This window comes from Balaenoptera physalus (genome assembly GCF_965194825.1).
Source record: "Balaenoptera physalus genome assembly, chromosome: X".
NCBI classification, from domain to species: Eukaryota; Metazoa; Chordata; class Mammalia; order Artiodactyla; family Balaenopteridae; genus Balaenoptera; species Balaenoptera physalus.
The window spans coordinates 115,561,285-115,585,647 of record NC_138903.1 but is presented as its reverse complement, the minus strand read 5'-3'; the positions used below and the strand labels follow the sequence as shown (position 1 = coordinate 115,585,647).

Here is a 24,363-nt window from a genome sequence, read left to right as displayed (position 1 = left end):
TTGTTAAAATTGGGTAACCACTTGATTTTTTAAATACTTTTTCTTTCCTAGTGGTATACTAAAGTTAATTGAATTGTCACTGTTATTACATAGTGATTCACCAACAAATAATTTTTAGGGCAGTTCTTGTTCACATCTCAGGAGCAAAGTTAAAATCCCCTCACCCATCTGAGGAATAAGTCATTTACCCTTCTGCCAGATCCTTACCTCTAGGAATCAGCTGTGGATTATAATTCCTGAGCTGCTCTGCAGCTTCTCCCACCACCTACAGGCAGATCCAAACCATGACTTGTTCCCTCTTTCTTGCGATACTTTACACCTTTTATACGCACAATAATCTATCGACCCTTCCCCTACCTGTCTTCCTTCAATGCTTCCCCTTATTTGGAGACTTCCATGATTAATAAGGTCAGAAAAGCCAGGTCTAGGTGAGGATAACTATTCACTTTGACCCTTGAATGTATTTGTTTTTCTTCGCTCTCTCTTGGGCCACAGTGACTTATTCATTAACAAGTGTGATTAGTACATAAACACCACTATCAGCTTGCATCTGTTTATAAAGTTCACTCTCAATTATTGAGGGACCAATTAACTAGTCTGGAGGTTATGTGGGCCTCCTGCAGTGTGCCTTTTGGCCACTTCAATCCCCCTAGAACAACGCTCAGAGAATGTGGAGAGGACCAAGCAAAAACTGTGAGACAAAAACGATTCAGTTGTGCTCCTTGTGAACAGCTAGTAAAGTCCGATGGAAACAAAAATGATACATTTCATTGTGCTTTGGGATTACCTAAGGATAGAAATATGCATGGGGGCGCTGAAAGGGGCTTCCTTTTGTACTATATAAATGCTTGTAAATGAGTAATAAAATTAAGGTCTTATGAGTGCTAAAGTTAAGAGTGCTATTTTTCTAGTATTAAAATCAAGTCAACAAATTGTTACCAAATGTTTACCATCCTATAAAAGAAAAGGTTTAGTCGTCCACCTTTAGATATGAGTTTAGAGAGAGGAGACCTCAATTATGATGATGACTTCAGGCCAGGATTCGCCTAAGTGACTTAAGTGCCTTGCATTCATCCAACAATAATTGTAACTGACCTTGGATATTATTCAAGTAACTACAAATAGATCCAGGCTGTGGGGAGATACAGAGGTGGATTTAGCATAATATTTAATTTTTATTTCTTTATACTAGCTTGAGGAATAACTCATTTTAAGTAATAAATCAGTGTTACTAAGATGTATATGTAAACTAGACATATTTATTTGAGGCATCATTTTTCACTGAGTTGTATTATTATTCAAAGGTGCTGCAGAATCCTTTAAGGCCAAAATGTTGTGGCTCCTAAAATTTTACCTTTACAGGAGTCCATCTATCTCCCCATTCTTAGTCACTGAGTAGTTATTGTTTTATAAACAAATAGTTAAGAACATGAATTTTACTAACTACGTAAAAGAACATTTTAGTGAATACTTTAGTATCTGTTTCTAAAGTCTAACTTCTTCAACTTATGGAATCTTGTTACAAGTATTAAATTCACACCAATAGATTTTTATATAATTAGTGCTTTACTTCAGAAATTGATGGAGTGCTTTATTTTTTGGAATCCTGTAGAATGAGGGTCAGCAAAATTTTCTCTAAACGACTAATAAATATTTGAGGCTTTGTGGGACAAGAAACAAAGTTGAGGATATTATGTAGGTACTTCTGTAACAAGAGAGAAAACAGATATCCACACTTTTTGTTATATAGGTCTATGAGTGAGTGCAGTGGAATTTATTTATGGACACTGAAACACGAATTGCATATACTTTTCATGTGTTATGAAATATTACTCATCTTGTACTTTTTTTCAACCATTTAAAAAGGTAGAGAATAACAAATGCTGGAGAGGGTGTGGAAAAAAAGGGAACCCTCCTACACTGTTGGTGGGAATGTAAATTGGTACAACCGCTATGGAGAACAGTATGGACGTTCCTCAAAAAACTACAAAATAGAGTTTCTATATGATCCATCAATCCCACTCCTGGGCATATATCCAGACAAAACTATAATTTGGCAAGATACATGCACCCCTATGTTCATAGCAGCATTATTTACAATAGCCAAGACATGGAAACAACCTAAATGTCCATCAATGGATGAATGGATAAAGATGTGGTATATGTATACAATGGAATATTACTCAATCATAAAAAAGAATGAATTAATGCCATTTGCAGCAACATGGATGGACCTAGAGATTATCATACCGAGTGAAGTAAGTCAGAAAGAGAAAGACAAATACCATATGATATCACTTATATGTGGAATCCAAAATGTGACACAAATGAACTTATCTACAAAACAGAGACAGACTCACAGTCATAGAGAACAGACTTGTGGTTGCTGGGGGGGGAGGGATGGGGGGGTTGAACTGGGAGTTTGGGACTAGCAGATGCAAACTAATATGTATAGAATGCATAAACAACGAGGTCCTATTGTATAGCACAGGGAACTATAATATCCTATGATAAACCATAATGGAAAAGAATATGAAAAAGTGGTAGTGTGTATATATATATATATATATACACATATATATATACACACACACATATATACTGAATCACTTTGCTGTACACCAGAAACTAACACAACATTGTATATCAGCTATACTTCAAATAAAATTTAAAAAAATAAAATAAAAATGTAGAAACCACTCTTACCATTCTGGCCATACAAAAACAGGGCAGGCTGGATTTGGTTCAGGAGCTGTGGTTTTCCAACCGTTACCCTAGAACACAAGCTCTTAAACAGTAAGTAGTCCATAACCCCACACTAGGGGTGAGTTTCATGAGGTCCTTGAACTTCTTGAGATCAGGTGCAGTTTACGCACATATGAATTTTTCCGTGGACAGGGTCTACAGCTCTCATCAGACTCTCAGAGAAGTTCAGGACTCGAAAAAGATTAGGTGCCACTGTTCTAGAGGCAATTCACCAAATTTTAGAAAGCATTTCCTAAGGCCCTGATAGTTCCTAGGTACTGTGCAAGTAACTGGTAGCTCACGGGAATTCCTACCCTAGCAGCTAATACTGCAAGAGACATTGAGGGTAAATAATTGTCTAGGTGATCTTTTTATTCATATAGTCAGTTGTCGCCATCATTCTTGTTGGTTTTATAAGTCTCAGAGAAAGATGAAAATCCATACCCCCTGTTCTAGGAGGAAAAGTTTTCTCATATTTTCAAATATTTAAGAAATAATTTAGGTTTGAGTGAATATCTGAAACATATTTAAGTGCCCAGACCATTCAGGCTGTAAATAGAAATCAGATTCAACCTGTTAGGTACCTTTTTCTTTAAAATTAAGATTACCCCACTAATTGGTTCATGTTAGCTCAACTGACATCAAAGGCTGCAATACAGGTATAGGAAGGATTAAAGTTGCTTATTAAAATTGAATGTGTGAACTTGCAGGCTGCCTGATACAACAGGTGGCTGTTAACTAAACTGAAAAAAGTTGAATGTTCAAATTCATGCAAATGGAGTAGTTACCCTGGGGCAGAGGTGGTGGTGAGAAACAGAAATGTCCATTTGAAAATAAATAAGAAACTCAGGAGTTTCCTCCCTGTGCCCGAGGGTTGGGAATAAAAACACCTGCTTCTTCTCAATAAACAGAGTTATAGAATGAAGTTTATACCAAGGAGGAAAATGGTTATAAAATCTACAATACTAACTTTAAAACCTAAACATGGCACAGTATAACCTTACAAACCCTAAACTTTTTCAGCAAGTCCCTTGCACTATTTATATAGACTTATAATTTTCAGCTTGTTTTCATACAATTGGAACATATAGCAAACCTAAGAGGATTAAAACATATTCTAAAGAAAGCAGAAGTTAACCAGGAAATTTCCCCCCAAAAAGGAAGGAAAAAATACAGAAGTTCAGAGCTATTATAAATAGGAAGCATTGCTTACATGTACATTATTCTTAAATATTATTAATTGATTGGTTATTTATTAGTGATTAATGATTTTTAATCTGGAAAATTCACTCACCTGCAAGTTTTCCTTTTAATTCAATAGTTTTTAAAAAATGTAATAATGGCTCTTCTTGGTTCTGTGACAAGCAAAAGCAACAGAGCAAAAGACAAAAGGAGAATAGGATGGTAAAAATTTTATTATGAAAGTCAGAGAGGAAAAAGAAGTAAAACAAAGAGTACTATTGTGTGGTTCAAATATAGAGTTTTTACCATTCGAGATTCTTGCTAATTTTGAGATAACCATGAACCATCGAGTTGATAAAGTCTGCCTTATCTCATTATATAAAATAATATCACATCAGCTAATTCCTGGATCTTCATATCTCATTCCATGAGAAGTATGACATGTCCCTATACCCTGTTACATCACAGCGCTAGTTAGGCTGGGTCAGCCCTTGGCTTTTGTCCTCAAACCTTAAAGCACCTTCCTGACTGCCCCGTCATCTTTCCTGCCACCTGGTGTCACCCCTTTCCTCTTAAAGCTCTTGGCCACCATGCCTTCTCTACTTAACCCTGGTGAGTCTTGCCAGTTTGGGGAGGAGGGGGCATGCTCTTTCTGCCCTTCCTAATTTGCCAGTTAGCTAATGATAAACTCATCTAAGGTAGGGTGCTAATGGGGAAGTCCTTCCTTCCAAGCTGAATGTGGTTTATAACAGGGGTTTCACGGAGAAGGCTGTGCTATTGAAAGTTTCAAGTCCGACTATGGAGTGGCGTCATGAATATAGATCGCCCCTCACTTCATACTCCATAGACTTCTATTCTACCTGCATTTAGAGCTGTTCCTATTAATGTGATTTAGCAGAAGGTGTGGGCATAGCTTGGCAGTGCAACAGATTATTTTTTTAGTGAAAGAGATAAAAAGAAAGCAAGAGAGAACAATGCTATTAGTAATACATGAGACATCACCAGTTGCATGACAATGCGCTACCTACCTTATAAAGTCACTATTAGAAATGTACTATATTTAACCATGATTTGTTATTCATTCATTAAAATGTTTACATTTATTTTTAAATTATGTCATTGATTATATCAGTCAATCGGTCATTCACTATATATTGGGTACTATAGGGGAGACAAGAGAACTATCAAAGAAATTACGACCACATTGAGAAGAAAAGACACCCACATAGGGAACAAACTGGAAAACAGCACAGTAAAGTGATAAATTATGTGGTTACAGATAATAAAGGCAGTACATATATGAAACTCTTTGAGATCAGGACTACCTAGAGGGGTGGGATTAGGGAGGGTGGGAGGGAGGCACAAGAGGGAGGGGATATGGGGATATATGTATGTGTATAGCTGATTCACTTTGTTATACAGCAGAAACTAACACAACAATGTAAAGCAATTATACTCCAATAAAGATGTCAAAAAAAAAAAGAAAAAGCAAACATTTGACTAAAAGTTTTCAATAATTTCAATTTAGATTAAATGGGAATTAATAACAAAACTGTGTATCATCTAGAGTGAAGTGTTTATAACTATGCTGTGTTACCATACATTATATGTATTTGTCAGTTCAGAATTTATTTTCAGTTAGCCTAAATTAGTTTTTTGTTGTCTCCATAAAGGTTGAGTATTTATGGAGATTTACATTTTTTGTGATGTTTACAATAAGATTTGAGTCAAATAAAATAACCTGTTAATAAAAAAAAATAGGAAAGCCAGTAAGATTCCTTTGCATTTCCAAGACTTTTCTTTACAAGTTATACTCTAGTGTATGTACCTTATAATCCTTTTATCTCTTCCTGCCTAATAGGGATTCTCGTAGCATTTTTAGGGCCCCCTTTTAAACTGTGCACATCATCTGATCCCTTAGACAAAGACAAGGCTAGGCAAGTCAGATTCATTTGTAAAATAAGACCTCTAAAAAAAATGACCGTACTAATTTCATTTTAAGTAGACAGCAAGAAGTTCTTACAGCTCTCACTTTTCAGAATCTAACCCTTTCTTCCTCCCTTCTTGCTTTCTTCCTTAATTGATAGTGGGCCAAGAAGCAAGTGTTTGGTAGGGCAGTTGGGAACCATGGTAGGACCAGCAGCTTTGGAGCCAAGCAGTACTGCGAGGAAGGGGAAGGGAAGGAGGAGGGTGGGATGAAGGGGGAGAACCTGAAGTCTGTGTGCAAAGGCCATGCTTGTGTGAGGAGATGAGGCAGATTGCCCACATATATGATATCGTTGGTGCCATGGTTTTTAGGTAAAAATGGAAGTGCTAGAGAAAACACATTTGGAACAGACTCCATCAGTGGGATTTAATTTACTTAACTCATGACTGTTATAATTATGTGGCTTGGCGTATCAGCTTACCAATAAATTTGTTACTCAAAGAGATTTGTGGTTTTAAAAGGAACTCCTCCTATATGGGAATTAGTATGAGACTAAAAATAAAGCAGAAAATACAACGGTAACTTTTGATCTGACTTGAGCTTTTTGAAAGAATGCTTCCTTGTGTAATAATAGGAATAATCTATTGACCTCTAACACCTTTTTTTCTCTTTTAAACATACAGAATTCTTTTCCTGTGACTCCATCCCTGGCAGCTAATCCTGCCATGGCTTTCAATCCCTACTTACCTCATCCTGGGATGGGCCTGGTCCCTGCCGAACTTTTACCAAATGCGCCTGTGCTGATTTCTGGAAACCCGCCTCTCCCACTGCCAGGACCTCCTGGTCCAAAACCGATGCGTACAGATAAACTGGAGGTATTTGTGTAGAAATATATAAATCCCTATAGGGTAGATATTAACCTTATGCATAAACATTCTTAGAGCCCAATGTTCTGAATGCTTTAGATGAGTACATCTGAATTTGTTTTTTTTAATTTTATTTATTTATTTATTTATTTATGGCTGTGTTGGGTCTTCGTTTCTGTGCGAGGGCTTTCTCTAGTTGCAGCAAGTGGGGCCACTCTTCATTGCGGTGCGCGGGCCTCTCATTATCGCAGCCTCTCTTGTTGCGGAGCACGGGCTCCAGATGCGCAGGCTCAGTAATTGTGGCTCACGGGCCTAGTTGCTCCGCGGCATGTGGGATCTTCCCAGACCAGGGCTCGAACCCGTGTCCCCTGCACTGGCAGGCAGACTCTCAACCACTGTGCCACCAGAGAAGCCCCCATCTGAATTTTAAGCTTATGGAATATAATCTCAGAGAAATGTCAGACATTTTATTACTGCAATTTTACCCTGTTAAGAAGTGCATGGTTGTATAGTAGGTCAAACAATGTCTTAGTGTACCCAGCTGCAGACTGTGCATCTCCTTTGCTATGGCATAGAAAGTCTGGTGGGAATGCTCCTTTTAGCCAGGCCCAGCTTTGCAGAGTGGGATTACTGTATTCGTTGATGAGTCTCTACTTGCTAGAATAATCAAAAAGTCAGCTTCATTGGCATCTCCTTAAATGCCTTGCCAAGTATTGAACTGGAATCTGTGCATGTCCTTTAGTCATGGTCCACAAGTCTGCTTGTAAAAAGCACATTGCAGGACTTCCCTGGTGGCGCAGTGGTTAAGAATCTGCCTGCCAATGCAGGGGACACGGTTCAAGCCCTGGTCCAGGAAGATCCCACGTGCCGCGGAGCAACTAAGCCTGTGCACCACAACTACTGAGCCTGCACTCTAGAGCCCATGAGCCACAACTACTGAGCCTGTGTGCCACAACTACTGAAGCCCACGCACCTAGAGCCCGTGCTCCGTAACAAGAGAAGCCACTGCAATGAGAAGCCCACGCACCGCAACGAAGAGTAGCCCCCACTTGCCGCAACTAGAGAAAGCCCCCGCGCAGCAACGAAGACCCAACGCCGCCAAAAATAAATAAATTAATTTAAAAAAAGGAAAGCACATTGCTGTGTGATAAAGACACATCTTGGAGCTTAACAAAATAACCCCCTCTTGCAAACTTAGCTAATTACACTTTAGGCTGTGTATCAAGTGGAGGATTAAAAACTGGTTTTCAACAATACTTGCATTTCAATGTAAGGAAAGCAGACAAACTTTTCCTTTGGGAAGATTGGATTTTTTCTTCCTCGGGATAGGAATTTTGTTTAGGTTTACATCTCATAGTGAATATGGCTCGACATTATCCTTCAGCTTTTAAAAGTTTTCCTAAATAGATGACAAAGGAATGTATACTGTTGCTCTTATACGTTCACTGGCAAAATAAATAAAAGCTAATCACCTTCCAAGCATCAATGTGATTTTTTTTTCTTTAAGGTTTGCCGTGAATTTCAGCGTGGAAATTGTACCCGTGGTGAGAGCGATTGCCGCTATGCTCACCCTACAGATGTTTCCATGATTGATGCAAGCGATAATACCGTGACCATCTGCATGGATTATATCAAAGGTCGATGCTCCCGGGAGAAATGCAAGTACTTTCATCCTCCTCCGCACTTGCAAGCCAGACTCAGGGCAGCTCATCACCAGATGAACCATTCAGCTGCCACTGCGATGGTAAGAACAGGCCAGGACTCGTCGACTGTTTGGGGATAAATGATTCATATATCCCTCAATTTATCTAATATCCTGGAACCATGATCTTGGATAGTCATGAGGGGACCTTAAAATGAATTGCCCAGGTTATAAGCTGGAAAAGAGAGAACCTATTTATTCTAGTTCACTAAAATTTTCTAAAGATAACTATTTTAAATCTTTCCTAATGATTTTAACTTACTGTGCTTTTTCTCCCATTTTTTAAGAAAGAGTAAATTATACAACTTAAACAGTAAATTATTTTGGAATGGTTTTTATCGCCTAACTAACCTTAATATCATAAAAAGGCAGGAAGTTGCCTTTCTGCCCCGTGAGCCACCTAGATGGGCACTTTGCTGGTAACATCCTTAATGCCTTTCACAAACAGAGGACTTGGAGGATGGGGTGGAAAATAGGTTCTAATCTCCCAAAGGTTAATGATTTCAAGTCAGCAGCCAGCCAAGGCTGGGGGGAAATTTCTACATGGTTGGAGAAGAGGCGTGGCTATTGAGTTGCCCTAGTAAGTAAATTTGGGGGAAAAGTTAGTCCTAGTTAACCATGAAAAGGTAGGAGGTAGGAAAATATTTGCATAACACTATAGTGTGATAGGTTAAAAAATAGGAATTATGATTTCTTATGCTTGTCACAGCTGTCAATTATTTTGACAGGCTGTGGGCTATTCATTTCTTTTATAGTCTGGGCCTTTCCTCATGTAATAGGGTATAAGCCCAATAAGGGACAAAACCCTGAGGAAACCTCATTTTTCCCGGCTGTGGAAAAAAAATCACCTCCATGACCCTGAAGCCCACGACAGAGACCTTTCCTTTTCATAAGAGAGATACATTTATTTTCAGACATCCCTATTTGTTGAGAAGGTTTTCCTCATACTAAGTTAAAATCTATCTTGTTGTAACTGGAACTTATACTTAGTTTATTGCAAAACATGTCAATCCCTATTTCATAGGAGCCTGATTCTCATGTCTTTTCTCTAAGCCAAATACCCCAAATTTGGACTTGTTCTCTTTCTCAGTACCCCTGCTCTCTCAGAACTGAACCCAATACTTTGTGAAAGAGCTGAGTACCAAAATAGAACAAACTTATTTTCTGCCTTGATCTGGACAGCAGAATTTGTTACTGAATGTTAAAAAAGACTTCACCAAATATTTTTTGTCTTAAATTCTTTTGAATGAGGGAATTTTAAGCTATGAAAATAGGAAGGTATCCAGAATATTCAATGCAGAATTGAAGCCTCCAATTGTTAGATTATTTCTGTTGGTGGCAGAGAGTTCAGAAACAACATACCCTATTGTAAAGGAGAGGAATACAGTTGGCCCCCTAAAAATAAAGGTTCTCATATGCATGGGATGTACAAGGAATGCCATGTCTGTGCCATGGTGTACCTACCTGCCCAATGCTCAGTCATGGGGCCTTCGTATGTATGTGCCTATTTCTGATGATTTTGGTGTGTTTGGTAGAATGCATATAAGTCAGCCCCAAATTTCCATGTAGAGAGTTAAACATACTATATATAGTAAGGTCTTCAACTGGTACTTTTGAACGTCAATATAGAATTCCTTTCTGAGTGACTGATCAGAGCGGCGTCTTAAAGGTAAAGTAACACTGGCCCATAGGAATTTGTTTGAGGTAAGATTAAACAGAGGAGGCTGCATGAAGAAATTTAAGCTTTCTACATTTTAAGGATTCAGAGTTGAAATGCTTTGTGAAGCAGAGATTTTTACCCTGTTCGTGTTCATGTATGTGCACAGCTTGGGTTGACTTTACTGAAAGCAGCTTGTATGCATTTAAAAGGAAAGACTCGAAGGGGTGATATTTATTTCCCAAATGAAAATAGAGATACCATTAGGCCTTCTTATCCGTAGGAATAAGGAGGTCATGGCATGCCCCTTTTCGGCTTGTGGAAGGCTAGATACTCAGCATAAGTGTGCCTGTCTCCTTAAGAATTTGGAGCATACCCAATCGTTGTTGCCGGGACAAGTTTTTAAAGTACTGTGCAATTTGCTGAGGAAAAAATGTAAAGTAATGTCAAATTTCTCCAATGAATCTGATCCAGGGGGAGCTTTGACTCTATATTTTAAGCAGAGTGGGATTTTGAAAGAATTGTAGACATGGAAGGGGGATTTTGAAAGAATTGTAGACATGGAAGGAGGATTTTAAAACGCTAAGAGCTTTCAGAATTAAACCTTACAACAAAGCAAACAATACGTATCAAAATGCACAGCAAGTCTCTATAAATGAGGATTGCGTACATTTTGCTAACTATCTGTGGTATCTGGGTGAGGTGGTGGGGGCAGATTAATTCATTTGCTTTTTCCTTACATGTTAGTTGGGAAATATACAGTTATAGGGTTTGGACCTGAAATCCTTGTATAAATTGAATTTTGGATTTTGGAGCTTTAGACTCTGATCTACTGACATCTGTTTTTTCACCTACATACCATTTATCTCCTAGATTTATATTGGAACTTTAACTGGCAAAAATTTCTTTCCTGCTATATCTGTTGCTTCTGCTAATCTCATTTTAATAGGTTGGTAGATGAGCATCCTTTAGATGTTAATTTTAAATGATTATTTGCTGTCAACAGCATCCTGTCACGTCCAGCCCACATGATGAGGTCCTTTTCAGCTTCATTAATTTGTCTAAATTAGTGAAGTTGAAAAGCTTCTTTTCCCCCCTGTATGTTTATTTTCTGTTTTGGACTGAGTATGTACTCATATAGTCAACGGCTTCATCTCTGAAGTTGGTTACCTTGCTCAATGGCGACCCTTGCAAAGGGTTCCCAGGCCAGACCTTATCTAACTGCTGCTTGCTTGGTTTGAGTATGTATTTTACTTTCCTTAATACTATTTATTAATCCATCCTTCCCTCACAGGCCCTGCAGCCTGGTGCATTTCAACTGATACCAAAGAGATCGGCACTTGAAAAGACCAGTGGTGCCACCCCGGTCTTTAATCCCAGTGTTTTCCACTGCCAGCAGGCTGTGACTAACCTGCAACTCCCACAGCCGGCATTTATCCCTGCAGGTGAGAACGGGGCTCTGGGCACCATGAGTTGCTTGATGTTGCAAATGAATATAGGGCCCACCAGCTTCCAAAGAGCATTTATGTGAGAACGGTCAACAGGTATTGTGGTTAGAAATAAAACAAGGCAGTTATGCTCAATCTGTTTGTATACGGAACAAACTGTTTTCCTATGATTCCTGAGAATTAATGGTTTTGAAATCAAACTAGGAAACACTGTCAACATTTTTCTTTGGAGCATTTCCTAATTTTTGCTTCTCATGTTTGATTCACTTGTTTCAGTCTCAAACTAATTCCTTGATTCTTAGGTATCACTTTCAAAGACAATGGTCTGCCCTCAAAAAAAAAAAGTTTCCAAGCTTCAGCATTGCAAAAACAGGTAGCCCATATATCTTTGATATGCCAAAGATAGTTATAATAAAACTACCCTTACATTTATAATACAGTATAGTATATATATAAAACAGGTAGTTTTAGCCTCTAACTCTTAAACCAGTTAATATAAAATATATAGCAGTTTATCACATTTTCCTGACACTTCGTGGCATATTTTATTACCTCCTACATTCAACTATATTTAATAGCATAACAGTTTTGCACTAAATTGAAAAGACAAATTTAAGCCATAATTTTTTCAAATACATATCATAGGGGGCTTCCCTGGTGGCGCAGTGGTTAAGAATCCACCTGCTAGTGCAGGGGACACGGGTTCGAGCCCTGGTCCGGGAAGATCCCACATGTCGCTGGTTGATTCGTAGCTGAAATTATTTCCATGACCAGATATGGGCTCAAATCAGCATTCATGTAGGCCCAGAAGCAGAAGAGCTGAAGTCAAACAAATATCATATATGAGGGGAATTACTTCTCTTCCAGTGGTTCAGTACTTTATAAGAACAAGCATATAGTCTCTTAGGAATAAGTTGAAAATACTAACCCCCGGGAGTACGGTAGATTTTTTTTTTTCTGTCAGAATCATAAATGCCCCAGTTTGGAAACTGTTAAATGAAAGTTACATGCTTTAAAAATTAATTTAGAAACCTTGTTAATTATAAACATACTAAGCACATAGTATTGTATGCCTGGACTTGAAGAAACCCATTGGTTAACTGATACATTAACCAGTTAATTAATTTTGAAAGAAGCCATAGAAATCCAGTCTTTTGTCTAGTTAACTAACCACAATAGTTCTTCATGATATCATTTAAAAACACAATTTTTAGACTTGTTGGGCTGGATTTGGCTAATTTAAAATCTAGATTTACAAGCAAAAACGTCAGAAGAATCCCTTTCCCCTTAATTAATAGCAAAAGAAAAACTTGTCAGGCTGAGAGCCCCCTCTTGATGAAAAGCCTGTTTGCCATATGTTCACAGTCAAGTCCTTGGTTGCAAGGTGGAGAAAGCAATGATAATAGATGAGTGCCCTAAGTAGAACTTATTGGCACCAGCTGCCAGATCCTGGTGCATATTTTGAAAGTTGTGTGTATAATAAATTAAAATTCTCCCTTTCATAATAAAAATCCCTTAGGATGTATTCGTCCAGAATAAATATGTAATTTAAGTGAGCTAATGCCTTTAAAGAAAAATTAATGTTTATTTTTATACCTAAGAATCCAAGAATTACTTTGATTACCTGGGTTTGGGATCTTAAGCTGTAATTGTGAGCATGGGAGATTACTGTATATGCATGTGCTGGTTCATTAATATTGCTAAGAATATCTTTCTAGTTAGAAATTATTTCTATCAGTAAAGCTTTAATAATGAAATATCTCTTTTCTTTACTTTTCACGCTTTTCTGCATGGTGTACAGGGCCAATACTGTGCATGGTACCCGCTTCAAGTGTTGGTAGGTTTTGTACAAAAATTCTCAACTTTTTACAGTCTGAAAAAAAGTGTTTTTCTGTTGTGACTATGAAAGAGACAAGCACCTGGATGATGTGGCTGGACATTTTCTGAGTATTGAAGGTTTGATATGGCGCTGTCTGTTACATGTCTTTGTGGAATCACAACAGTCCTACACTCTCACAGTTGGTTGCCACTGTGGTCAAATACCGACCCTGCCATTTCTGTATTTTCACCCTAAAAATAGTAGCTGAAATATTTTGAAACATTTCCTTATCTAGCCAGAATGGGCAGTTTTATTCTTAGCTTTATATCTGTTACTAAGAAATTGTAAAGTATTTAAAATATTTTAAATGTATAATTTGTAAAGTACAACACAACAATTCCTCCAAAAAATAAGTTATCCATAAGATCAAAATCATTCAATACTCAGATGTTGCAAAAAAGCAAAGGTAGAGCATTCTGTAGTGTTTTGTGATGATTTCTATAGTGTTCTAGGATGAAGTGCCATCTGCACGGAAACCAGACACTAGAGAATCATTTCAAAATGACTCTTTGGGGGTATGTGATTTCTAATAACCAGTTGCACACAGATCCTTTAATTAGCCACCTATCCAATATGGTAGCCATCTCGAAACCATTTTGTACGTCACTAACACTGAAGAAGACAAGGAAAGTGACTTGTTTCCCTCTCAGAACTCCTAGGGAGTTCACAGCTCCTATAGTCTCCATGGGCACCAGGAACAGACCAGGAGAAAATAGCTCTGTTCCATACAGGGAGGAATTATCCCACCTCACCCCACCATCTCATATCAATCCGGTTCCTTTTATCCTTTTTGAGAGTTCGCAACAGCTTGACCTCCATCCCATTGGTCAACCAAAGTGGATGCAGAGCCCAAAAGGGACTAACAGGTTTATCAAGATAAAACAAAAAAGTCAAAATGACAACTACTAACAGAAGCATCATATGCATATGATTAGAAGAACATACTTCTGCAAGTTCGTGAAGTGTGTCTCCGTCTTCCCATTTTGTGACTCTGCTCCCTCGTCCTTTCACCTAAGAGCTCAGTGTAGGAATGCAAACCGCATGCTTCAGTGGCGCTGCTTCCTGCACAGTTGTTGTGCCCCCAAAGGGAAAACAAGAGTGTTTTTAGAATTGGCATGTGCTACAATAAGGGATGTTGATAGGTAATGGATAACTAGAGATGAGCATGAGAGATAACTACAGAGTTTCTGTTAATCACCATTTGGGGTACATTTGTGGTTTCTGTGACGTTGCATGTGTTGATTTTCCTCTGTCCAGGCCATTCACTTTCTCTGTAGACTTCCAGAAAATCTGAATTCAGTCGATATATTATAGATGCAAATTATTACATATGCACACGTGCCATTCACACATTAATTCCTTGGCTTGCTATCCAAAATGAGCTAGAAATAAGGAAAGCATCCCAGAAGCTTTCAAAATGACATAGAAACTAGAAAAGGCAAAGAGAAATCAGCCTGAAAGAGATGTTGCAGCTGCTAGTCATTGTTGCTGTAATATTGCAGTGAAGACAAGATTTTGTCGGATATTTACTGTGAAGTACCCCTTGGAAATGTCGGCTGTTTATGAAACAATAAATCAATGGCCTGCGTTGTTTCATAAGTAGCCTAAGTTTCCAAGGGGTTTGCCAGAGGTGTGCTGAAAAACCTGCGTGCATAGTCCGCTGTATTCTTTATCCGCTCCCCTACCACATACCCACCAAGCAAACTACGATCTTTTTGTATACAGATCAGGTAAGTATATATATAGATAACCGTCCCTTTGCACCTGCAAATCCAGTGACAGCACTCATGTCTGTCATGAGTTAGCGAACCCAAACACCGATTCGCAGTTCCCTACTCCCGTTTTGAATTCACGGCCCAGTTACTTTTCTGCTTGACTAGCTGTTCGTAGTGATTTCTGCTTGACTAGCTGTCCACAGAGATAGCCTTGGTAAACTCAGATTTGTCATAGGTACCCATTGCAACCCCTTCTGAAAATTTGGCCCCTGAAGTCAACTACAGTGTGATTCTGCTCAAAAACTAACTAAATGTTGAGAATGATTCCATTTTCCTTAATGGTAACTATAATTGGCTTTCCCCTTTTCTCTTTTTAAATATTTCCCCCTTCCATGCTGTGTTGCTTTGCACTGACTGTGATTGCATGTTGCACCCTGGTGTATCCATCATGATGATGTTACATGGCTTGTTGCTGTGATACCTGCCACGCCCCATTCCATCGTTTATGTCACGGTTACGTAAATGCTCCACCCCCTCGTGTGTTGCTTCCATGATTTCCTACTGAAAGTGCCCATGATGCACGGTGCTACACCTACCACTGTGTCTGCAGCAACACCATCTGCCACCAGCGTTCCCTTCGCTGCAACAGCTGCAAGCAATCAGGTTTGGCCATTTATTTCACCTGTTCAGACCTAGCTAACTACGGTGTGTTGGTAAGGCACAGTATATGCTTTTGGGATTGGTGAGAGACATTAGTCCCGATTCTTAATGTGTTTCTTTAGCCGTTGTTACATTTAGAATTTTTCTTTCTGTGTATGTTCTAGAGGGATGTTCCTGCTTTGCTGCTCATCCTGAGATGAATCAGCAGAGTGTTCTCTTTTTTTAATTGGTTACAGATGTCACTCTTGACATCTTATATATACAGTTGTTGCTACCACACCAATCCTCAAAGGTATATACTAAATATTTTTTAAATGTTTCTTCATTGGTTGAGAGGAGAGTTTATTTTAGTTTACTACCATTTTTGGTTATTGCGTTTGAACTTTCACTTAGTACTATCATCACCTTTACCTTTAGATCTACTGGAAAGAAAGAAAACACGTTTCTTTCCAAGGCACAGATATGCTTATCATTACCCAGTGATTACATCAGAAATTCCTTCTCATACCGACATTAGATGTGCTTGTGTTGTTTTAATTTTCATTTGCTTGAGGTTTTTACAGGCAAAGTCACAAGGCAAATTATGAATTTGGGGTGAGTCTTGAAATTGTAAGGAGATGCTTACAATAATTATTGTGTAACATTATGGCCATTTTGCCTTATTAAAGTGGTAACCACGCTTAAAGACTGCAAGTTCCACTGCTGTTTCAATTACAAGTATGGTAAACATTTAGGACACAGAGCATTAATCCATTGGGGAAACAAACCACATTCTAACCTGTGCTTTTTGCAAAATTAACTATTATTGGATATGGTTAGTATGTCTAAATTTTTCTGTGAAATTGGTTACGGTTATTGATTACCATGTCCAAGCAGTGAACAAAATAAATGGAATTCTCTCAAGAAACTATTTTAATCTAAAATCTTTTTTACTACTATAGATACCCCCATTATCAGTAGATGAACTGAATAGCAGCATGTTTCTTTCACAGATGTAGAAGTTACCAGTAGAACAGTAAGTCTCTTTAAGTATTAATATATTTGTAGGTTATATCTTTTATCTACACAGTTGCATTTGCTAAAGACTTTGGTAAATATTTTCATTACTAGGCATTGCTTATAACTTAGAGCTTGATTTAAGCATTCTAAATTTTCCAAAATGAAATATGGACAGCAAATATGTGATTTTTCAATATGAAAATGACAGCTGGTATTGTATTTTCCCAATGAGCTTACAAATTCCCAGATGTTTTCCCATTATTAAAGGGGTATGATTGGTTAGCCAAAGGCACAGATCGATTTTGAATTTTAATCTTTTAACGTTTTTCTAGCTTTGTTTTAATTGAAATAAAGCAAAGTAATTTTGTCACAATTTGAGTAAGATGGTTATCTTAAAGACAGTAGGCAGTATGCTTTTTCTAAAGACATTATGGAAAATAGCGCTTTCACATTCTGCCACTTTGTGTTGCTTCCCATGTAAGTCTAGCAGAATTGCTCCAGCTGTTTTCAATTTTGAGTGACATAATTTAGTAATTTAATCATTATTTTCATTCACATCATGGCACCTTTTTTTTTGGTAATTTTTGTTGTTGTTTTCAGATTTTTCCCCCTTCACCTTTGATTTCCTTTGCCTGGTCCAGAGCCTGTAATAGCAACACACTTAATTTGAGCAATTGTTCACTTGGAACGTGTGACTTTTAAAGTCACTCAAGACTCTGAGGCATCTTAATTAATAATTATAGGGAGTTGTTATTAAACAAATACACTGATTCTGAGTTGCATCCATTAGTCATTGAAAGCTTGAAGTTCTCACACCGGGAGTGTTTCACCTGGTTGAAGAAGGCAACGGTTCTGTTCTCTTGATGGATTAGTTCCCCAGAACCTGGCTAGCATTTCTCTCCTGCTCAGGACACACAGGCCCAGAAGACTAACTGTTCTGGACAGAGCATATAGATAACTGTACATTAGATAACAGGTCCCTTCAATCATAAGGAGTGTTTTAAAAAAAGACATCTTTGAGTACACGGAAAAACTGAAGTAGCTGTATATTGTAATAGTTTTCAGGGGTATCATTTGGGATAGTGGCAACTTGGGAATAGCACCGAACATGAGAATAATAGGCTTTGTAAACACTTGCCTGATTCTCATGGGCTGCTTCACATCAAGGTAAACAAAAGTGGTCAAATATAGTTAACTTTCCAACAGAACGTGTTTGGGAATAGTGATTCTTTTTTACTTGATTCCATTAGAAAATTTAGAGGTATTGGGCACATCATAATCATTGCAATATGTAACAGATGTTGAAAATTTCTCCAGAGTGCAAAAATGTAATTTTGTAAAATACTGTATACCCAGAATTCGCACTTAGGCTATTCCTGCACGGCTCCAAAACATACAGATAAAAAGTTTAAAGTTTGTCTAATATTTGCATATTTCAAAATGGAATCCAGTATGTTTTGTCAATATATGCTTGTTGGAGGAAGTGGATGGATGGGTGGATGTTCATGGTGTAGACAGTGCCTTAAACGACGGAGTGCATCTCTGTTAACTTAGGGCAACTGTCTACACTGTCACTCAGTGAGAACCACAGACTATCAGACTGTCATGCTATGTGACTCCTTAGTGAGCATTTCCAACAGCTCAATTTTCATACATTCAGAGTGGGGAATATCTTGGCATATGGTTCACACACAGAACTGGAACAAGAACCAAGTATCCTGACCCTACTTCAATAACCCTCCAATATTTCTCACTCTTTTTTTTTCTTCCATTTCAGTTGAAATTCTGAACAACAGAGTTACGGAGTATCAGAATCTCTCCGTGAGAACCTCCATATGGCCTTTCTATATATATTCACGTATGTCCTCTTCTACCAACACAACAATAAGCATGGTGCAGTCAATATATTAAACAAAACAAACATACCAACCAACAAATTCGAATAAAAACCAAAGCATCAAACAATCAATGGAGATGTTAAAACACCAACAGAAAACTAACAACTACCAACTACCATCTATCTATCTTATTTGAATTATTAGGTAGAACACCATAACATTTTGTAATTTATCACACTATTCTTTGTGATTTTCCAATAACCATTATGCTGAGTGAATCTCTACAGTGGACTGCTGGCTTATTGTGCATTCTTGGTGGATAAATGTTCGGTCTGTTTTGAAGTGTTACTTTACCATTTTGTTTACACAGTAGTCTATTGGTTTGATTCAGAATGTAACAAATATATCAAATACCATTTTCCCCATTATTGTATTGTATTGTATTGTGGTGTGTTGTGTTAGGTTTTTACATACTATAGAGTTTTGCTGTAATGTGTGGTGTTTGATTTTAACTAAAATGTTATTAATGGGAAACAGAAACACATGTGCTTGAAAAACATGACAGGTTAGTGTTGATATGCTCTCTCTCTCTCTTTAGAATATTTCTGTAGGTTTCTTGAGGCAGACGTTTAAAAGGCCTCACTTTTGAGTGTGTCCGAAACCTGTTCATAAACATACATGTGTATACTTTGTACCTGTAGATCTAACCTTGCATAGTACAGTCACGTTACTGGATTTTTTTGTGAGAGAGAAATAATTACCTGAAAATAACAGGGAACTTCTTAAAACATTAACCCGAATTTCACTCCTTAAGTAGATTGAAAAACTAGACTTTACCTTTAATTTCTCAGCATATATACTAAAAATTATGTAAAGTGCCCATTACATTTTTTGTGGCTCAAGGATCCTGTCTTCTAGGTTGAGTGTCTAAAACTGAGCCATTTGTCATTTTCAGCTGAAAAAATGGTTCTTGGAAGCTTAAAGGTATTCTAATGACAGGTTATAAATTAAGCAGAGAGAGCGGGGCTTGGAGCTAGCTTTTACATATTGGAGGAAAGTGTGTAAAAACCATTGCAGTGTAACCTTTGATACAGGTGCCACTTTCTGAATGCAAATGGCTCAGGCTCTTTAGCCTACTCTTTGAATAATAAGTAAGATGCAGTCTGGAAAAGTCAGTCAGGGTGAAGGAGAATTGGTTCCAAGTGAGGCCTTTCCTCCCCAAATGGACAGTCTCTTCTGTTCATCATAGCTGGAGTCTGAGTATAGATTTGGAGAAATGGCGGGACTGGGGAGGGAGGTAGGGAGTCATTTGAAATTACTCTTCGATTTATTTAAAAGTTCTAAGAAGGATGTCCACAGTTGTCTTTAGCCTCAGTTCAGCTGAGTTTCTAGTTTTGTTAAACATTTCAGTGAAGGAGCAAGTGCCTGTGATATAGTATGTTAAGTGTTGCCCTTCCCAAACTTTATGAACAGCAGAATCTCTCATATCATAATCAAGCCTCTTTTTTCTTTGTTTGGATTTCTTTGTTTTTATATGTTTTGAAAATTATAATAGAGACGAATAGAGAGGTCTGTAACACCCTTTGGATGAGACAGAGTGGCTACACTCCACAGAGCTGACCTGAATTCACGTTACTAATACTTTTGAAATAATGGTATAACCAAGTAAAATAGTAGTTAATTCCTATGGCATGTCACACACTTCTTCCACCCTACTCAGTAATTAAAGTTACTATTATTAATCAGTGGTAGAACCACATGATAGTTTGCATTGATTTAGATAGATTTAATATTTTCTACTAAATATGTGTTCTCTCACTGGAAAGTATAAAATCATCAAATTTGATGTATATACCAAGTTTATTTTTCTCCTTCATGAAAATGACAAGCAAAGGGAAAATCTGATTTAGGATACCTTAAGCCGGCTAGTAGTGTTTGAATCACAGAACAGTGGAACTGGCAAAACCTTTTCACAGCCAGGGCATGTGATTCGCCCAGGGCTGCCTAACTACTTGGTAGCAGCTGGACCCAGAAATATCTCCTGACTCCTGGTTGTTCGCCTTTTTCACATTGTTTGTGCTTCAGAACCTTTGAGACTCCATCCCAAAGCAGATCATTTTGGCTCAGAATACAGAAGAGCGAAATTAACTCCTCAGTAGCTGATATCCTGTTGATCTTAATTATCAATCAATCCAAATCATGATCATCAGTGATTTCTAAATGGTCTTGCTTGTATTGAGCCATTGTCATCTGCTAACAAACAGTATTGTCTGGAGTTAGAGAGCAAGAGGTGTCTTGACTTTTACCTTTTGGTCCTTTGAACCACTTAATTTCTGTTTCCCAAAATTTTAACATTGCTAGAGAAGAAAGTATAATATGCCTTTGTGAAATTACTTGTATTTGGAACTGAGTTTTGTAAAACCTGTGCTGGTGCCTCTCAGGAAGGGCAGATTTGATCACATGAATCCAGGAGGGATGCACCTGAGCTACTCTAGATGTATTCCTTAAAAGCGACAGACATTTTCAGTGTGAAATGAACTTTTTTGTCATTTGACATTTTGATACAACATACTGTCTGTCTCACTTAACTTTTTAAACTTCTGACAAAGATGTACATGGACAGTAAACCTAGAGTACAGCTGTTTGCATGTTGCCTTAAGCACTGGAAGACACGAATAATGACGTATTTTTTAGTAAGAGGTTCAGTGAGAGATATTCAGGGTAGTGGTATTTTTGGTGCAACAATTTTTGATATTGTTGGCATTTTAAAAGTTGCTTTGTGAGTGAATTTAAAGAAAGAAAACTCAAAGCACTAAGGTTTTGATCAGAGGTGAAAGGATTTTGACAAAAATGCAATTTTAAGATAGCACTCTTTAACTAGTTGTGCAATGACTTATTCAAGTGATCTTTATTCAAGAAAAGAAAAGAAGTCATTAGACTATAAATTTCTGGTGAAAAAGACAAGTCACAAAACTAATCGGTGACTCTAAACAACAATTTACTGGACGTATTGTATATATACAATTCTAATCACTTGTGATTCTTAGTTAACATTTTATAAGCTTTGTAATTTACAAGGGCCTCTTATTATTTATCCAAAATTAGTGTTTTTGTCCATTCCTCTCAGCCTTTTGCAAAAATATGCAAGCGTGCTGAAACTTGGATAAAACAGGCCATGTATACAGAGAAAATAATCTAAAGGTTTTCTTTTAAGAGGGTTTTAGTAGTGTCAAATTTTTTAAAGCCCTATGTGACCACAACATAAGTATATTTTAAAGAGGATTAAGATTCAATTTAAATTAAATGGATTCATAAAATCCACGCAGTATTTGCTTTTGCAGTTGGAGCACGATTCCTCAACTAGCTGTTGCATTTCATTGCATTTGTTTAAATTAGAGTCTTTAATTTGTAGTTAATCGTGACATGAAAAGCCATCCTCTCCCTACTCCATCAATCTTCGCCATCCATTTCTGAACACGCTGAAGCACTTTGATCTTGCCATAAGTGTTGTCCGACACCACTAGGCTGTGTTCACTAATGGGCAGCCTCAGCTCAGCAGCTCTCCAATGGGGGCAAAGCAAGTACCTCCTCCTTACCATCAGCAGGAACCAAATAAGATTAGTCTTTACAACATGAATCCCTTTTTCATGGCACGACAAGTAAGCACAGTGATGTCTGCTTAGGGACAACATTGACATCAAATTTTATTAACTAGTACGTAGGGAAGGCCTGTGTGCTACTTGGAACGTTATTTGGTCCTTCCTCCACTCCTTTGGAGAGTACGTGAGGATGCTCTTAGGTAAAATGCAGCCACACATTTTCAAGTTATTTCAGTCTGTAGGGTAGGCTGTGATGCACAGAACGAATTGAAACTGGAATCTTCTTTCTTTGATCTCTTCTCCATTTCACACACGTTGAAATAGAAAAAGGGAAATGTGACTGAGGGAAATATGATTTCCCAATTCTGTTGAATAGATTTAGGAAGATAGATAGTGGCCTCATTTTTAATTTTACCAGTGCCTGTCAAAGGCAATAGAATAAACACTATGTAAAAGAGTATGACAACTTTTTTTTTTTGCAAGTTTAGTTGACAGCCTAATCAAACTGTAAATATAATTACAAATAGAGGTTCTGGGCACCAGCTCACTAATTGGTGCCATGTTTTCATTTTTCTTATTACCTTTTAAAGTTTTTATTTTATTCCCTTTTCATATCTTTAAGTAACTAGTGAATTTAATTTTGAAGGAGAGTTAGAGAAGCTTTAAGATTTTACTACAGGTATCCAACCCGCCTAGATAGGTCCTCAACTGACACTGAAAAACAACAAGGTATAGAGTGTAGTTCATAACTATTCCTTACAGAACAAACTTAACTTTATATACGAATAATAATGTTTAACTAATTATATTTAGTTGTTGCTTTAGCAACAGACCTACAACATGGCTACCTTTAGACATTTCTTTGTGCGTGAAAATTTTACTTGTAAACTCTGTGTGGTTTTTGACAGACACAGCTCAAAGCTCAGAAATAGATATGGTTGATTTTTCTTTTTAATCCAAATTCCCATGTGAAAACTGAATTTGTGTCCTTGTGTGACTTTTTTGAGCAAAAAGTTTACAACATCCGGATTCTAGAATCAGGCTTTAGAGCTGATAGAATTTGTTGTGTGGATAGGGTTATTCCACAGTATTTAGACTCCAAAACACAATCGTATTTATAATATGCCCCGATCTCTTTCCATAACCTTACTTATTCAGAATCATTCTATTCAAGTAGCATAGCTGTAGCTACAAAAATTCTCTTTTACAAGTCTATCCAAATGAGGGTTAAAGAATGACAAAAGCATAGATTAAATTAATTCATCTTTGTGAAACCATCCGTACAGATACTGTGGAATGACCCCATAACAGTGTTGAAGAGACATATGCTGCAGTTAACTGATGGTCTCAGTTAGGGTGCGAACGTGTGAGACACACCTTTTTTGCACTTATGTACATAGTTCATGAAAGCGATCCTTGGAGCATTTTTTTTTAATATAAGAAGTCTGTGATAATAGTGGAAAAGTTAGTAAGAGAGAGTTATTTCTAAGGCTTTGAGAAGAAGGGTTTTTTTTTTTTTGCTACAAGACTTAACTAAAACATGATGTTGCTTTGCTGTTGTGGAGGCTTTCTAGTTTGCTAGGGCTCGTCACAAGACAAGACTGGTTACAGGTTAACAGGTCAACTTCAGCTAACAGCACTAAACAAAAGTTAAGGTACTTCAGCTTTTAGCAAGATTGCTAGCAGAGATCGTTTGCTTTTAAATTAATCCTCACTGTAAACACACACAGACACACAGACACACACACAGACACACAGACACACAGACACACACACCAGGCAGCAGGTTTCTGGCTGAGGTCTTCTTTTTTCAATGGTTGCAAGGAGTTGTAAATTGCAAGATGGATATTCCCATTCTGATCTAGTTAGATTTCATCTTTCACAGAAAAGGGTCAATTGAGATATATCAGTTACATCAATTAATATGTATATAAGTGACAACTTGTTAACGTTTGCCACTATTTCCCCTTCAAGATCCAGAAGCCAAAACCAAATTGGCAACTACTGAAAGATGTAATTCAACAGTTAAGTATGGCCAGCACAGAGCATTTCATTCCCTTCAGCAAAGGAGAAAATGCTCCTGGCACAATTTTATAAATGGCTGTTTTCTGACTTACCTTTACCAGATGAGACAGTGCTTCACTGT

At 37.6% G+C, this 24,363-nt stretch overlaps 1 protein-coding gene across 17 annotated transcripts in view; it reads left to right on the top strand.

Moving 5' to 3' along the window:
• MBNL3 (muscleblind like splicing regulator 3) overlaps positions 1-20,360 on the top strand; it is a 111,772-nt gene extending 91,412 nt beyond the window's left edge. For 14 of the 17 annotated variants that reach the window (XM_082445401.1, XM_082445389.1, XM_082445399.1 and 11 more), the window contains 7 exons: positions 6,538-6,729; positions 8,228-8,464; positions 11,374-11,524; positions 13,329-13,364; positions 15,690-15,784; positions 16,723-16,796; positions 18,558-20,360. In XM_082445401.1, the coding sequence (XP_082301527.1) occupies positions 6,538-6,729; positions 8,228-8,464; positions 11,374-11,524; positions 13,329-13,364; positions 15,690-15,784; positions 16,723-16,779 (768 nt within the window). In that variant the 3' untranslated portion in view covers positions 16,780-16,796; positions 18,558-20,360. Of the gene's footprint in view, positions 1-6,537; positions 6,730-8,227; positions 8,465-11,373; positions 11,525-13,328; positions 13,365-15,689; positions 15,785-15,945; positions 16,074-16,722; positions 16,797-18,557 lie in introns of all 17 variants that reach the window. The other 3 variants (XM_082445402.1, XM_082445403.1, XM_082445405.1) reach the window with 3 other exon arrangements.
• Positions 20,361-24,363: the final 4,003 nt, after the last annotated feature.